Source organism: Strix uralensis, chromosome 21 (assembly GCF_047716275.1).
Source record: "Strix uralensis isolate ZFMK-TIS-50842 chromosome 21, bStrUra1, whole genome shotgun sequence".
Lineage (NCBI taxonomy): Eukaryota > Metazoa > Chordata > Aves > Strigiformes > Strigidae > Strix > Strix uralensis.
This window is the reverse complement of record NC_133992.1, coordinates 6,351,244-6,368,121: the sequence shown is the minus strand read 5'-3', so window position 1 is coordinate 6,368,121 and position 16,878 is coordinate 6,351,244. Positions and strand designations below refer to the sequence as shown.

Sequence of the window (16,878 nt, the reverse complement as noted above, 5' to 3'; positions counted from 1 at the left end):
TTTAGTGCGGCCGTGCGGCGCTGGGGCTGCCGGCGGCGGTTGTGCCGCCTTCGCGCAGCCGCGTGTTGCTTGGTGGGCTGGTGCCAGCGCTACAGAAATGGCACGGCATGTAATTTTAAACTGCATCTGCTCAGCCGGATCGCTTAACGGCCGCCGCTTGTCGAGTCTGCAAGAAGGAAGGCGGCAGCGGCAGAGGGGGGAAGCGGGGGTGATTTTGGCAGGTCAGGCACAAGCCATGTGAAAATGCTTTTTTTGGAGGGGACAGATCCGTGCCATGTGAAAGTGCTTTTTTTGGAGGGGACAGATCTGTGCCATGTGAAAGTGCTTTTTTTGGGGCAGTCCGTGTCTGCGCTGCTGGGGCTGTTTTGGGGGATGCGGTGACGATGACCACCAAGGGAGGTGATGATGCTGCTGAACCCTGCACGGACCCGCTGGGATCGAGGCACATTTTACGGAGGGGACCCCCGGGAGCGGCCGCGGCCGCGAGCTCCCTCTCCCCGGTACACGGGCCGCGCGTGGCTCCGCTCCGAAAACGGGTCTCGCCGAGGGCCCCCGCGGGGCGGCAGCGGCCGGGGGTGGCGGCTCCCGCCGGCCCGTTGCGGTTCGCGGAAACCCGCAGAGCGATCGCCGCGTCCCGGTGGCAAAATGCGACTCTGGTGGGACTCGAACCCACAACCTTTGAATGACTCCCGTCACACGCGCTAGAAGTCCAATGCGCTATCCATTGCGCCACAGAGCCCTCGCTGTGCCCCGCCGCCCTCACCGCCTCTTCCCGCCGCGCCGCCCCGCCCCGCCCCGCCCCGCCGTTCCCCGGGACCGCGCCCGCCGCCGCGGGGCCGGACCGGCGGGGCCGAGCGGGGACTACGACTCCCGGCGGGCCGCGCTGCTCGTCCCGCCCCGCCCCGTGCTGCAGCGGCGGGCGGGACCCGCTCCTGCTCCCGGCCCCGCTCCCGGTGCAGGTGGCCGGGCCGCAGCGGACGCCCCGGAGCCCGGTAAGAGCGCGGCACCGTCCTTCCCCTCCCCGTCCCCCAGCTCCCCGCTCCGTGACCTCCCGGCGCCGCTCTGCTCCGCTGCGGCGGCCACGCTGCCTCCCCGCGGGCGGCCGGGCGGGGCCGCCACGGCCCGCGGTTTCCTCATGAGGCGCCGCGGCCCTGAGGGTGGTACCGGGGTCCCTCAGCGCCCCCCCCCCCGATCTCCGCAGGAGGTACCGGGGCTCCTCAGCCTCCCGCCTGCTCCTGAGGCACCGCGGGTGACACCGGGGCCTCTCAACCCCCCGGTCTCTTCATGAGGCGTTGGGGCCCTGCGGGCGGTACCGGGACCCCTCAGCCCCGCCGGTCTCCTCGTGAGGCGCCGCGGCTTAGCGGGCTGCGGGGCTCCCCCCGGGGATACCGGCTCTCCCCGGGCAGTTCCGCGGCCTGGCCGGGCTTAGAGGAGGAGAGTCCCGGCCGCAGCCCCGGTGTGAGGCCCTCATGGGCCTCCTGGTTCTTCTGCCCCCTCAGATGGGGCTGGGCTGGGCTGCTCGCCCTCCCTGCGGGGGATGAGCCCGCCGGCCCCGGGGAAGGGCGGGGAGGGCGGAACGGGGGGGGACCCCATCACCCTGCCCAGGGCTAAGTGGGGGGACAGGTGCCCCCCCGGTTGCTCATGCTGGAGAAATGACTCTGGGGATCTCACAGCCCCTGGAGCTTGACCGGTCTCCTGCCTGTGGTCCCTCCTGTGACCTGCTCCCCAGGCTGGTCCCTCTCCCCAGCTCTTCTTGGGTCTCTGTGCCCCCGGGTGATGGATCCCTGCGGTTTGCCTTTGTGCCCGCTGGCCGTGGAACTGCAGGCAGGTCTTAATTTTCTCTGTGCTGATGCAGCTAGACAAGACCTGAATCCTTAACGGCAGGGCTGGACGTCTCTGGCAGTAATGCACCGGTTATCTCTCGGTAATCTCTCACCGGTTATCTCTCAGTAATGCACCGGTTATCTCCTGGCAGGAGGCACCGGGCATGCCGGTGTGAGGCAGAGATGTGAGCAGAGGATAACAGGGGCCTGTCTGGGCCTGTCTTGCCTTCAAGTGGGAGATTAAGCACCTTGCTGCCCACACAGAGTGTGGCTCCCCACCGCCAGCTCTCCACCTCTGTCTGTTTGATGTGAGCGTGTAACGAAGGGCCCAGGTCTTGGCCGAGGTGTAGTAGTTTGATGGTGATCTAAGAGTTGCCCTGTTTAACTGCAGAGAGAGGCTCCTAGGCAAAAATGCAGTGGGTCTTGCCCTGCTAAAAGGCTGAGGGACTGTGTTGTGGGATCTCGGGCCTGGGAGATGTTTGGTGGGGAGTGCTCAGAGGCCGCTGGCACAAGGGGGGATCTCTGAGCAGGGGCTGTGGACAGGAGGATGTCCCCAGGCCCCCACCCAGCAGTGGCATCTTGTGCTCTGGTGCATCCCTGCCTGCTGCCAGTGGCACGGCTCGGAGTTGAGGCAGCCTGCGTGACATGCCAGGGCACGGTGACCATGTGGCACTGCCTTGGCTCTCACCCTGCCAGCATCTCCTGCCAAATCCACAGAGGCTCCCCGGACCTGGGGGAACTGCATGGAGCAGAGGGAGAGCCACAAGTGTGGCTCCTGGCCACGCCGAATGTGGCAGGGCCCACTCAGGGCTGCCAGCTTCAGAGCAGTGAATCCACCTTCAAGAGGGAAAGGGAAATGACATGAGTGTTTCCTTCCCCTTCGGCCTGTGTCCATGCCGGGAAGGACCAGTTTTATTTAGGAGCCCTTGAGCTGTGAGGGTCACGTCACTGTCACTTTCCTCTGCCCGATGCTGTTGCCCAAAGAGCCTTTGCTAGATCATGGTCTCCTGTGAGTCTCAGAGCCACGTCTGGGGTGTGTTTAGCATGGGGACACAGGTGCTGGTTTTGGGGGACAGGTACCAGAGACTGAGTTGCTGTCCACAGGGCATGGGGTGGGGGTCTGGGCACTCCTGGCAGCAGCGACAGCCCTTGTTCTGCCCGCTCCAGCCTGGCCAGGGTATGCCTGCCTTGTTCTGACCTCGTCCCTGACCCGCTCTGACAGTGTCTCCAGCAGAGCCAGGCCAGGAAACTGCCCGCCGACAGGAGGGTTTGCAAACATGAGCAGAGCTCAAAGGACTGAGTTTCCTGTCCCTGTTCCTGTCTGAGCTGTGTCGGGGAGCATGTAAAGCTGCGCTCTCCCACCAGCCATGCTGGCTGTCCCAGAGACAGGCGTGTGGGAGAGCTGGGTTATGGGGAGAAAGGGATCCTGGGGGTAAGGAGGAATTTAGAGCTGGGCTTTGCCAGGCTGGGAGTGAGGGGCTGAGCCAGTCCTGCCTGGCATCACCCTGGTGCCTGCCAAACGTCTGTACAAGGTCTCCTGCCATGACTCTGCTCCCACATTCGTGAAGTGACTTTATCCTGCATCTCACACTGCTGGAGCGCGTTCATGCCCCTGGCTGGTGGGCAGAATGTGGCTCCCCAGGTGGGAATGGCCGGGCTCTCGGCTGGCACTAAGCAGTGCCATGCTGGAGGCTTAATTGGAGGCTATCTCCAAGGTCTGGTAAAGTTACATCTGTGGGAGCTCTGGGCTGTTGGGTTACGTCCTCGCTGCCAGGAGGAGTGATGACTCAGGGACCTCATCCAGGAAATTGGGGGCTGCTAACGCATCCCCCGCCCATGGGTTCGTTTATCACCAGGCCCAGTGTGCACGGGTTGATGGCCGTGGTTTCTCTGTCTCTGCAGGCTAAGATGCTGCGTCTGGCTGCTTTTGCAGCGCTGCTGCTGTTCTTCAGGGTCAGTCTGGAGCTGTCCTGGGCCCAGGCCATCCCCGCTCTCTTCATCTTCTACCTGGGATCCGGCGGATGGGACTTCTTCCTCATATTCATCAAGACAATACGAAGGGACGTCACGTAGGTGTCCTGGCTGCGATGGCCCAACCACCCACCCTCCCTCTGGCCCACTGCTCTGCCCTGGTGCATGTGTGAGCCCCCAGCTCCTTGCACAGCTCTGGGTTTCTGCTGGCACCTGGCCCAGCTGGAAGGAGATCTCCCTCTGCCGCGCCCGAGCGGCTCCAAACTCTCGGGCAAAGTTTTCACGGGAAAGATAGATTTCAGCTGAGCTCTGAAGTCTAGTGACTGTCCTTGTACTTCACCCTGTCCCTGAAGCTGCTGGCGTGGCACCAGGTGCCTGTGCAGGGTCGGTTCTGAGTTGGTACCAGGCTGTGCCAGCTCCTGGCAAGGATTTGTGGGGAGGGAGTGGTGGCACCTCTTGGAGAGCACCTGAGGCTCAAAGATGCCCCTTTGACCAGGGACATCCCTGTCTGCAGCCTTCAAAAACACATCTCTCCCTGGCCTCCATCAGTTCCTGGCTATAAGCATCTTTGCAGATGAGCTCTGCCTATGTCCACACTGCTCAGGGGAGTGCCCAGAGCTGCTGCTGACCTAGAGTAGGACCTGGAGTAGTGTTGGGCTAGGAAGGAAGCTACTAGGAAGTTCCTCATGCTGTGCTGGCTTTGCTGGAGGAAGTGGTTATGCCAGGGTCACTGAGCAGCTGCCCTCTTGCTCATCTTCCTTTGGCAGCACGGGGCTGGTCCTGTTGCGGGTGAAGTGGCAGGTATGGAGGCACGTGAGGGAGAAGAACACAATTGCCAAGATCTTTCAGAAGACCGCGAGCAGGTATCCAGAGAAGACAGCACTGATCTTCCAAGGCACGGGCGAGAGCTGGACCTTCCGGCAGCTGGATGAGTACTCCAATCGGGTGGCAAATTTCTTCTACGGCCAAGGCTTCCGCTCTGGTGACGTGGTGGCTCTTTTCATGGAGTCCCGCAATCAGTACGTGGGGCTGTGGCTCGGCTTGGCTAAGATTGGGGTGGAGACTGCCCTCGTGAATTCCCACCTGCGCATGGAGGCCTTGCTGCATTGCATCACCATCTCCACCTCCAAGGCTGTGGTTTTTGGGGTGGAGATGATGGAAGGTGAGGGGCAGGCAGATGTGTCAGGGGTGCTCTGAACTCGGGAGGGGGGGGCATCTCAATGGATTTAGTGCTCCTTTCCGCCCACCACAGAGCAGTGATGTGGAAGAGTGGACAGTTGGAACTGTATCTGTTGGCTTATTTTTTTTTGTTGGTCCCTTTGGCCACTGGGAAGGATCTGGAGATGGCCAGGATCTGGCATTCAGTGCTGTCTGGCTCCCAACAGGCCAGCCTGGGTGTGAGGATCCTTCCTTGTGCCTCTTGGCTCCTTCCCCTGCGTGGAGCCCTGGGCTGGGCTGGGCCTGCCCCACCGCACAGGACGAGCCTCCCCTTGCTCTCCGTGGCTGTTAGCCACATCCCTGCAGCACCTCAGCTCCAGCTCCTCATGTGTTTCAGCCCACACCTCTGAGGTTGGTGGTGTCAACAGACCTCTTGGCACCAAAGAGGTTTTGGCTGGGGAGAGGTGGAGAACAGGATCTTCTAGTCCCTGGAGAGGCCCAAGCTGTGGCCCCAGCATCTGTTAATCATGGAAACAACATCCACCTGTGGTGCTTGTCAGCCCTTTGGGGACTCTGCCGAGCACAGCGAGGGTACTGCTACCTGGGGCAGTGTCTCCCTGAGACTGTCTGGGAGGGCAGAGGGTTTCTGTGCTGTAACCACCCTGCAGTCTTTTACCATCTCTCCTTTTTACTTTCTCAGCAATGCAGGAAGTGCAGCCCTCCCTGGAGAAATCTATCCATCTCTTCTGGTCCGGGGAAGGAAGCCCCGAATCCACGCTTCCTGGTGCAAAACACCTAGACCCCCTCCTGCAGATGGCCCAGCGGCACCAGCCAACCCCCCCCGATAAGGGCTTTCTTGGTATGTGATCAGCTCTTGGGGGCCAAACTTGTGGTGGTGTTTCTGTGGATCAGCCAGTTAGAACGCTGGCAAGAACATCTGCTCAGGATGCTGATGGCAGACGTCCGCAGCAGGGCCTAGGGTGTTTGGGATGGGTCTTACTCTGGTGTCTGAAGCCCAGCCCTGTGTGGAGCAGTATCCTCTTGTGCTCTCCACCTGTCCTGATCTGCCTGGGGTGAACCCAGCATGTTCCTGGCGCTGTCACATAAAGTTTTGACTCAACTGGCACTAGCAGAGTGTATAAATATGACTTGTCCCCTTGTCCCAGTGACCTTGTCTCCTCATTCCTCTCCAGATAAACTCTTCTACATCTACACCTCTGGCACGACGGGGCTGCCCAAGGCTGCCATTGTGGTGAACTGCCGGTAAGGCCGTGGGCAGGGGCTCGGGGAAGGACAGGGCTGAGCTCTGCCCTGTCCTAGCACAGTGCCTCTGGCTCTGCTGCTGACATGCCTCTTCACCTCTCACCCCAGGTACTTTCGCATGGCCAGCTTAGTTTTTTATGGTTTTCACATGAGGCCCGACGATGTGATGTACGACTGCCTCCCGCTCTACCACGCTGCAGGTAACGTGTGCTGTACAGAGCCCTGCGTGTCGGAACTGTCTCTTCCCCTCAGCCAAGCCCGTGGCTCAGGCCAGAGGTTGGTGTAGCAGCGATCTCCGTGTCGAGGAGGAGCTGACTGCTGCTGGCAGGGTCTGACCAAGGCTTTCTGCTTTTTCCCCGGGAGCCAAGAATCGATCTGGCTGACCTTTGGAGTGGGGAGTGTGTGTGCGGGGTGTTATCCCAGCTCCTAGCCTGGCTTTGGAATAGCTGCTCCTTATCGCTGCTGCCCGTGGAGTGTCAGGGGGAAGGGGAAGCGGTGCCCACCTGGCTGGCTGAGACCTGATGGGATGTCTAGGTGCAAAGTGCTGCCCCAGATCTCACTGCCACACATCTCCTCCCCGGTGCCTGTGGTCCTGGGGGCTTTGGTTTGGTGAAGCCCCATCTGCTGTGAGCCAGTGTGTGCCATCCCCCTTGCCCTGCCAGGCCTCTCCCCGAGCGGGCTGGGCTGGGGGTGTCTGGGGACTGAGGGCTCCCCTTGCTGCCTCTCTGCAGGGAACATCGTGGGGGTCGGGCAGTGCCTGCTGCAGGGCATGACGATTGTCATCCGCAAGAAGTTCTCGGCCTCGCACTTTTGGGACGACTGTGTGAAATACAACTGCACGGTGAGGCCATGAGGCAAGGGGCCAGCCGGGAGTGGGGAGCGGAGCCTGGGGATCTGTGCTGTGCTGGAGAGAGCCCAGCCGCTGGAAGAGGGGGAGGCCTGGACTGGTTCTGCCTGTCCATCCCAAACCACCTTCCAAGGTGGTGGGGCTGTGTCTTTCTCACCTGAGGTGGTAATTCCACATGTCCAAACCCTTCCCATGCTCCAGCATCAGCCAGGAGGTCTCGGATAGGTGTCAGAGACTAGAGGAGTGGGTTAACTGGGGAGGGACAGGCATGGTACAAGCTAGCAGGACTCCTGGATTTTACTAAGGCCTCTTTAGGGGACTTTGGGCATGTTGTGACATTCTTACCTGCCCTTGAAGAAACCCCAAACGCCCTGGGGCCTGGCAGAGGGGTCGTAGTGAGTTTTCCCTCTGTGTCCCTCCTAGATTGTGCAGTACATCGGGGAGATCTGCCGCTACCTGCTGAACCAGCCATACCAGGAGGTGGAGCGGCAGCACCGGGTGCGCATGGCGCTGGGCAACGGGCTGCGTGCCTCCATCTGGCGGGAGTTCATGGCCCGCTTCGGCATCGCCCAGGTGGCCGAGTTCTACGGGGCCACTGAGTGCAACTGCAGCCTGGGAAACTTTGATAACAATGTAAGGCCCCACCACTCTCCTCATGTCCCAGAGGGTGCCCACTGGCCTGGGCAGCGTTGGAAACCCATATGGGCTGTTTGCTCACAGTTTCTTGCTCCAAGAGGCTTGGCGTGAGTTGCCATCCACTCGGAGGGGTTTGGGCTGTTGTGCAGTGCCAGCTCTGTGGTATCCTGGATGTGTGTGGGCAGTGGGCTCGGGGCAGCAGAGATGTTCCTGCTGCCCACAGCTCTGAGCTCTTTCTCTTCTAGGTTGGGTCGTGCGGCTTCAACAGCAGGATCCTACCAGGTGTGTACCCCATCGGCTTGGTGAGGGTGGATGAGGACACCATGGAGCTGATCCGGGGGCCGGATGGTGTCTGTATCTGCTGCAAACCAGGTAGGGCAACCACAGGGATAAGTCTCCTCAGCCCTGTGTGTATCTGTCCAAATACTTCAAGATAATTTACTGAAGTTTGAGTCTCTGCTCAGTTAAACCCCATTAGACACCCTTTTTGCTTGGATGCGGGTTGTTGCTTCCCCGCTTTATCCCCTCTCTTCCCTGCAGGGGAGCCAGGGCAGCTGGTGGGCCGCATTGTCAAGAGCAACCCCTTGCAGCACTTTGACGGTTACCTGAATCAGTCAGCCACCAACAAGAAAATCGCCAGGGACGTGTTTACAAAAGGGGACACTGCCTATCTCACAGGTGAGGCAAGCAGGGCCCTTCCGACTGCTGAGAGCGGAGGAGAAGGGTACCTGGGTGTGTGTGGGGGCCGTCCCAGGCTAGTGGCACTGCTCTGAGATGCTCCAGGGTTGCTCCTAGCACCTCTGACACCCCATTTTTCGCCTGTTCCTCACTTTCTTGTAGGGGATGTCCTGGTGATGGACAAATATGGCTACATGTACTTCCGTGACCGCACCGGGGACACATTCCGCTGGAAGGGGGAGAATGTCTCCACCACAGAGGTGGAGGGGACGCTGAGCCGCATCCTCAACCTGACGGACGTGGTGGTTTATGGGGTGGAGATCCCAGGTAGCTGAGAGGGAAGAGGACGATCAGGGGAGGCAGGCGGACTTCTGACACTTATATGTGAGCATGTCCTGCATGTCCAGATCAACGTGTCCTTTTGCAAGAGGCTGGACTGAGGCTCCCTGTGGGCGAGCTGGGAAGAGGCCACTGAGGATGTGCCTAGTGGGAACCAGAGGGTTCCCTCCCTCTCTCAAGCTTTGGTCTGATTCTGGCTGGTTTGGAAGGACCCTGTGTCCTTTCTGGACAGGCTGCAAGTGCCTCCTCAGGGAGGAGGTGACTGTGACCGCAGGGTGTCGCTGGCAGCTGTAGCCGCAGGGTGGTGACACAGCCAGTGACACAGCTGGACATGCCAGCCCTTTGGTGCAAAGCAGGGTCTGTGCCAGAGGCCTTGCTGGTGAGGGGCAGCGGGAGATGGTGCTACAGGAACAGTGTGTCTGAGTGCTCTCCCTTCTTCTCTGCCTCTTAGGGATTGAAGGGAAGGCAGGAATGGCAGCCATTGCCGACCCGAGTAACTCCTGTGACCTAGAAGGCTTTGCCAGCGAGCTGAAAAAAGCCCTGCCACTGTACGCACGTCCCGTCTTCCTGCGGTTCCTGCACGAAGTCTCCAAGACAAGTGAGCCACGGAAGATGCGCTCACACTGATCATGGAGCTGGGGGGGCCTGGGGTGGGAAACCTGGTTATGGAGACCAATCTGTGGTAGGGTCAGGATGGAGCCCCTCTGCCCCATCGAGCCCTCAACCAGTTCCTCTGCTGGTTTGGAGGTGTGGGAGTGCAAGGCTGGGTCTGGGGCACCACAGGTGCGGTGGGGATGGGAGTGTGTGTGGCGGGGATGGGACTGTGTGCGGCCAGTGACCCCTCATTCCTCCTTCTCTCCACACTCCAGGCACTTACAAGTTCCAGAAGATGGAGCTGCGGAAGCAGGGCTTCGACCCCACACTGGTGAAGGACAGGTTGTACTTCCTGGACTCCAGGCAAGGCCGCTACCTGCCACTGGACCAGGCAGCGTTCGGCAGGATCCAGTCAGGACAGCAGAAGCTGTAACTGGTGGGGCTCAAGGCACGTCCCTGAATCCTGCTGGGGAGAGGGGGGCAAGGCAGGCACTGGGGAAGAAAAGGTTCGAGGAGCGATATAAAGGCACACTAGAGATTTTATTTGACGAGTTTTACAGATAATGGTTTGAGGGGAACACAGTGGGGATCAAGGGGAGGGGGATGGTTACATACCAAAGCATAGACTCATTATGGCTTTATTTTCTACTTGGTACAGCGGTGGTGGTCCTGTGCCACAGGAGGGGCAGGGCCCTGGCCAGTTGAGGAGGGGTGGGGGTGCCCCTGCCATTCCACTTTGCTTTTCTGTCTTTCCCTCCCTTTCCCTGCCTGAAGCAACCCTTCCTGGTGAAGGCTGTGAAGGGACCAGTGCTGGGCTCTTTTCCCCACTCCTCCACCAAGCAGCCAGCTCCTCCTTGGCACAGGGTCCCCGCTGGCAGAGGGAAGCTGGGTGCCAGGCGCAACCCCTGCGTGGCCCCGCTGGTGTGTTTCTGCTGTGAATCAGGGGAGCCGGGTAGTGCTGGGCTCGGGAGAAGGACAGGGATGTGTTTCTGCCATGCCGTGCTCTCTCCTGGGGATGACATTTCTATTTTTCACAATCACACGCACATTATATTATATTATATATATATATTATACACGCTGACTTTTTTTTTTTTTCAATCTTAATTTATTGTCTGCACTTTTGAATGTGTCCCGGGCTTGTGCAGTAGGTGGAGGGATAGCCCAGACCTGTCCTCTCTTGGAGAGCCCTTTTCTCTCGCAGGGAGATGGGACACTCATCTGGGACTGATTCTCCTCTTCCAGCGTGGGTGCAGCTGTGTACATCCTTGGGGCCTTGCTCCACAGTGAAGGACATGAGCGAGCCCCGCTATCTTGTGGACACTTCTCTGGGTCTCTTGCGTCCACCTTTTGTGGATGTAGCCTTGTTTCGTGCACCTTCTTCCTTGCAGAAAGCAGGTGGGAGAGTGGGGATGAAGGGTCTGGTTTGCCTTTGCTTAGATGTACTCAGCACCATGGAGCAGCTCTCGGGGCTTTCCTGCTGTGATGTCTGTGCCCTGAACGTGGGAGGCAACTTGCCTAGGGGAGAGAAAGTCCTCTGGAGGGTGGTCTCTGTGAGAGCCTGACTTCACGTGCTCTGCATCCCTTCCTGCAAGAGCCCTCCCTGTCTCCACCGCAGGAGACAGGCCCCGAACTGAAATGTCTCTGTTAAACACCTGATTTGCGCTATGTGAATTCCCCATGTTGTGTCTGACGTGAAACAGCCTTAGCAGTGATGTCCGATTCCAGTCCTCGGAGACCATGCAGGAACATCTGTTCCAGAGAAAACTCTGGGTTGGGGTTTTTTTTGGGTTTTGTTTTTTTTTTTTTTTAAATTATTTGTTTCTATGCTTTTAGCAGGGTTACTCCTTAAAATGACATCTGTCTCTTGTGAGGGCAGGGTGTGCCTGCTCTTCTAGCTCTGCTTCCACACCAACGTACCTGCCTGCCCCAGTTTGTCCTGTCCTCACGATTAAATGCGAGTATGGGCTATGCTGGAGTTTCCTACCTCTTCCTTGCGCAGTCCTGCTCTGTGGGGAGGCGGGGGACTGTGCCAGTTTGGGAACTGGGAACTGCCACTCCAGAGCACAACCTCCCACTGCAGACTCATCTCAGAGCACAGGGAAGCAAGGCCCTTGCTGCTGGGTTTGATGACTGCGTGAAAACAACCTATTGATGAGACCCCCCCCGACCCCACCACCCCACTCCCCCTTTCCCCTGGTTCTGTTTTCAGTTTTGCCATCCCGGTTTGTCCTGGCCCAGTTTTCCCTGTTTACTCTGGCATGTCTGGCTCTTCCGCTCCTCTCCTGTTCCCTCTTTCCTCTTCCTGCTGCTTCTCTCCATGTTTGGCCACGCTTAACCTCCCAGCTCATTTCTGCCCTTGCAGACAGGTTTTTTTGGTACCCCTTCCCCTTCCCTCGCTGCCAGAATCATCTTTTAGGTGCTTTGCATCCAACCCTGGAGACAGGAGAAACCGGCTCCTTCATGGTACGCAGGTACCAGGGAGAAATATCTTGCATGAGCCTGGGTGAAGTGTGTTGCCAGGTGAGACACACCATAGGAGAAGTGCTGAAAATTTGCATCCGTTATATACCTTCAGGCATGCTCAAATTGATGACTTCTCCAGCATCTCAAACTAAAATTAAAGCTTTTAGCTTATTCAGTCCCCTGGACGGAGTGTCTCTGGGCAGGGCCCAGCTCAGAGCTGCATCTGGCCTCCTCTGCAGCCAGCCCCAGGGAGGGCAGTGAGGACGGGAGGAGCGTGGCGTGGCCGAGCAGCGTGGTCTGACGCTGCTCCCGGAAGGGTGCAGCTCCTGGGACAGCCTCTGTCCCAAAGCAGCCCCCCAGCTCAGTGGAAAACAGGCCTCATCCCCCCAGGGCAGCAGTACCCGTGGGGTTCAGCCTTCAAATAAGGTGGCTTTGCCTGTGGGGGGGGGTCATATTTAGAGGCCTGGGGGCGTCTCCAGGCCCCGAGGGGCTGGTGAAGGGTGCGCAGATGCTCGGGTCCCACTTTTGGACGCTGTTCCTCTCACAGCCACCGGTGGAGGGCGGGCTGGGCTCGGCAAACGTCTCACCTCAGGGGGGAACTCTTTAGGGGCTCCCCTGGGGTCTCACAGCCCCCCCGGGGGGTTCAGAGCCCTGGGGAAGGGGGGTGTGTGTGCACAGAGCGCTGGAAGCAGGGGGGTCACCCACGCAGGGGAGAGGTCAGACCCTGTCCGAGGTGGAGAGGAAATTTCGGGTACAGAAGGTCGTGCTGGGTGTGAGGCCCACAGCAATCCCAGGCACTGGCATTCCCAGCACAGGGCTCACCCCGAGCCCTGCGTTCCCAGCCGGCTGCGAGGGGGAGGAAGGTCTTAGTTGCAGGGTGCAGGCTAGAGGAGCAGGATGGGGTCCCCCTGAGGTGAGAGCTCCTGTTCTGGGGAGATGGGGAGGTGCAGAATGACTGGGAAACCGCTCAGCGAACTGCACAGGGGGCTCTGATGGAGGAGACCTGCAGAGCTCAGCAGTACCGACGCAGCGCGGTGCTGTGCTGGAGGGCTGGGCTCTGCACGTACCACGTACGCACGCCTCCGTGCCGGGTTTCCCAGGGAGAGGGGAGCCCCACGAAGGTGTGTTCGTGGCCGTGAGTTATGCTGTAAGGAGCCACCCTGCCTGGCGATGCTGACGGCACTGCAGCATTGAGGGGGTTAAAAGTAGCGGCTCTGGTCCCCGCTGGAGATCTGGTGGCTGAGGACAATTCACCGTTTGCACTGTGTTTGTCCTTACTGAGGAGGGTTGTGTCGATCTTGGCAATGCTTTGAGACTCCCTGCAAAACCCAGTTACACCAATTAGTTTTTCCACTGGCTGTCAGCTTTGGGTTGAAATCCCGGAGCTTTTTTAAAGTCCCAGCTCCTCTGGAAAAATGAAGCCTAGGTGCAAGCATCGCTGAAGCGCTCAGCCCAGGAATACAAGTGCAAGTGCGGTACTGAGCCCAGGATCAATGCTGGGATAAAACACTTCCAGCAGAGAGGTGTTTGGAACGAAGCAGCCAGTGCTTAATCATAGTCTGATTTTGTTAAATTTCTTTTTATTTGTGCGATTTTAAGGAAGAAGCTAATTGAATCTTCTTTCTATGATTAGAGACACCTTGCGAGACTTATCTCTCTCCTTTGATCAATACACTAGTCTCGCTCAACAGCTACTTATAGATAAAAGTGCTATATATAAAGTACGAGGTATTATTCTTTTTTTAATTAAAATACTTTAAAAGCTGTTTGCATGAGGTTAAGAAAACATTAAAATCCTTTCCTGGGTTATTATTAGCCTATTAATTTAAGCAAAGGCAAAGACCTTTACAAACCAAATGTGCTTTTCACCATGGAGATGACTGCTTTCCCCAGACCCTGCATCCTGGACAGTGACAATAATATCAAGAAAAATAATGCCACAACTTTCTTTCTGATCAGCATCTCTTTCCAGCTCTAGGTCCAGCTCACCCAAGCCATGCTTGGTGTGCAAAACTGGAGTGTATTTTAGCCTAAATGCAGGCAGGGGCTTTGCAAGCTGCTCAGGACCTTTCTGGGTGAAATTAATTTCTTCTGCTGAGAAAGTCTTTGAGAATCTTTAGTGCTGCATCTCTCCAACCTTCTCCTGCCACTCTTGGTGTGCTGGAGTCTTCCCAAACAATGACAGCCGCCCGCTCCTCTGCACGCTGGTGAGCTAGCTTTGCCTTTAAGCAGGAGAGGGAAATATTCTGGACTAAAGGAGGGCCTATCCTTTGGTGCACTCTTTAGAAATGGAAATACACGATTCCCCTGAGTGGTTCCAGTGTAACCAGGAGCAGGGCCAAGGACAGCTTCTCCCCCTCCAGTTTGAAGGGGCTGTGTTGCAGGGGATTCCATCAAAATGATGGTCTGCGGAAAGCGCCTGCGTCTTGTCATCCTGCGCGCAGAGGGAAGGGACGGCAGCTTTTCTCCTTAAAGCAGAAAGGCCACACTAGCAAAGCAAATGTCTTTAGGGCTGTTTGCTGCTTAGCTCCTGAACAGCATGGGATGGCCGGGCTGTGCAGCAGGGTGAGGCTCAGGGAGCAGGGGACAGGTCCTGCTCTGCTCTTTTTGAGCCTGGACTGTTTCAGTGGCACACCCCACCTTCCAAAATAACCCAGGGTTTGACCCTCTTTTCTCCTGGGTAATTGAAAATCCTGCCCAGAGGCACAAATGATGCCAGGCCAGGCTCTGGGAGCGCTTTGGGCCATTGGGGTCATGCAGTACAGGCTGGCAACCTCGGGAATCACAGGCAATGGTGACTCTGTCTGAGGCTGGGACATACCCCTGCTCAGGATTGTTGCCCAGACCTCCCCAGATCCCTCACCAAATGATCCCAGGCTTGGGAAGTGGGATACACAACCCCTACTATGCCACGTCCCTCTCCTCAGTATGACCCTGCCTTCCTCTAGCCCCATCCTCAAGGGTGCTGAGCAGCCCTCCTCCGGGACACCAGCATCTCGCCAGCCCGAGGAGTCGGGGTCTGATCCTGCCCTGGAGGTGACACCTCCCGCGACCCGCACGGGGCCCTGCACACTCCCAGCGCTGTGCCAACGGGGCCGAGGAAGCCAGGGCGGCGAGAGCCTCCTTCCTCGCCTCCGGCCATCCAAGTGGCCTCCGGCTCAGCCGCAGGAAGAGGCTAACAGCAACGGGCAAGCCACCTCCTTAGCTTTGAGTATCACTTTCAGCTATTCTGAAGGTTAAACGCCTGTTTAGAGCTCCCTATTGAAGGTAGAGCCGGGGGTGCAGCATTGTTCGGACGCCCTCCCGCTTTGTCTGGCTGCTTTCAGGGATGCCCTGAATGGGAAGCGGCCCCCCCAGCCCAGCACCCCGGCAGAAGGGCTCCTGGGGGAGAGGCGCTTCCTCCCGCCCTAATGACATTCAGGCCTCCATCGGTTCAGCTCCCGCTTTCTTTCTGCTGCAGTTTAACCCGGGCACAGAGGCCGGGCTCCATCTTACTGATCTCTGCTTGACACCCAATTACCACATGAATGGGAGAGAAAGGCTGCAAAAGGCTTTAACTCCCACTGACCCTCCTTCCCCTCTGCCTGCTTCCCCCTCTCCCCGTCCTACCCCCTCGCCTTTCTCCGGTGGAGGGAGTTCAAAACTGAGACGGGGAAATCAAACAAAGCCCCGAGTAAGGAAACCCATTGTCACCGCCTCCACGATGGCTCCCTTTCGCCAGCTATTGTTCCCCTTGAAGTTTGACTTGCTGTGTGGAAGGATGCGAGCAGCTGTTTGTGCATTCCCCTGATGTTTTATTGAAAAATAATTGAATCGTCAGTTTGGGGCTCTCTGATAAAATGTTTCCTTGGAGCGCTGGGCCCTGCTGTATTTATAAACTACGTTTCCCTGTAAAACATGATGGCGACCTAAACCGTTTCCTCCAGAATAAACCTTCAGCAGAGGGACAGAGGCATGCCCCTTCTGCACTCAAGGGGAGAGAAAAAGCGTGCAAATGGCAGGGAAAAAAAATGCCAGGGCTGAGACAAAAGAAATTAAACCCTCTTTATTGCCAGGCTCAATTTCCAACCTGTTCTTTTGTTTGGTGCAGTTGACTTTGGGAGCGGGGAAAGGCGGGTGCAGCCGGAGCACCCTGTCGGCTGCCTCTTGCCCCACGTAACCGGGGTGAGCGCCCTGGCTGCCTGGGGACGCCTGGTCCTGCCCAGCGCCGTTCCATGCTTGGGACCAAGTGAGGGATCTGACAGGGAAAATTGGGTATAAAAAGAGAAGTTTAGCTTAAGTAAAGCACAGTGACCCATCCCTGGGTTTGAACGAGAAGACGGTGTGTTGCAGCAAACTGAACCCAGGGTATATGTTTGAGGCAGGAGCCTTGTCTTTATCTAGTTTTGCTTTATCTTCCTGTTTATCGAATACCATCGATGTTTACAGCACTTTAGAAATAACGATGTCAGCATTACACTTCCTCAAGGAGATTACGTGCTTGCTTTCCCCATCCCCAAGCATATGCCGGAGAATTTGTGATGCTCTGATTTCAGCACCCGGCACAGAGACGGGACTCGCTCCTCTCCCAAGCACACGATGTCCATAAAAACGTCCCCCATATCTCAAGTGCTGGCTGACTGTATTTCCAGGGCAATTGTTAACAGTAACCAGCTCTGAATGCTTGAATGAGCCAAATTGGTATTTATGATTACTGTTCTCTTTCTTTTTAATTTCTTTTTGCTTTTCTGGGAAAGTGCTAACACTAAATCTGTAATATTTTGTTGTATTTCTATAACTCTGGAATCAAGATTCTTTCAGGAGCCAGTTCTCCTATTATTTGGCCTCATAAATGATTTCTGGAAGCAAGAAGAATAGCTCATATAAAACTGTAACTGCAAACACTGATCTGGAGTCCAGATTACCAGATCCTCTGTATACAGAGTGCTTCAGTCATTTCTGAAGTGTATAGAAGTTAGATTTTTGTCTAAGGCTTCTTTCCTCAGCCAGTTTCCCATATAATCAGTTCAACATCCTGGGCTGTATCTCTGTGATACTCAAAAGCCTTGGGATTTAGAGATATTTAAAATCCAGCTGGAATTTTTGGATGAAGACCACGGTCAA

At 57.3% G+C, this 16,878-nt stretch overlaps 1 protein-coding gene and 1 non-coding gene across 3 annotated transcripts; one reads left to right on the top strand and one right to left on the bottom strand.

The window, feature by feature from the left end:
• Positions 1–648: 648 nt before the first annotated feature.
• Positions 649–739, bottom strand: TRNAR-UCU (transfer RNA arginine (anticodon UCU)). The gene is given in 2 exon segments: positions 649–684; positions 703–739. It is a non-coding gene; the product is annotated as a tRNA-Arg (tRNA).
• Positions 740–841: 102 nt separating this feature from the next.
• Positions 842–10,399, top strand: SLC27A4 (solute carrier family 27 member 4). Of its 2 annotated transcripts, XM_074890894.1 has the most exons (13): positions 842–992; positions 3,726–3,892; positions 4,562–4,956; positions 5,653–5,811; positions 6,146–6,215; positions 6,324–6,415; positions 6,947–7,056; positions 7,486–7,695; positions 7,944–8,070; positions 8,239–8,376; positions 8,539–8,703; positions 9,167–9,313; positions 9,585–10,399. In XM_074890894.1, the coding sequence occupies exons 2-13, from the start codon at positions 3,732–3,734 to the stop codon at positions 9,740–9,742; spliced, it is 1,932 nt and encodes a 643-aa protein (XP_074746995.1). In that variant the 5' UTR covers positions 842–992; positions 3,726–3,731; the 3' UTR covers positions 9,743–10,399. The 2 variants fall into 2 exon arrangements, with proteins under 2 accessions (XP_074746995.1, XP_074746996.1); XM_074890895.1 differs by lacking the exon at positions 9,585–10,399 and having other exon boundaries at positions 8,539–8,760; positions 9,167–9,271.
• The last annotated feature ends 6,479 nt before the right edge of the window (positions 10,400–16,878 follow it).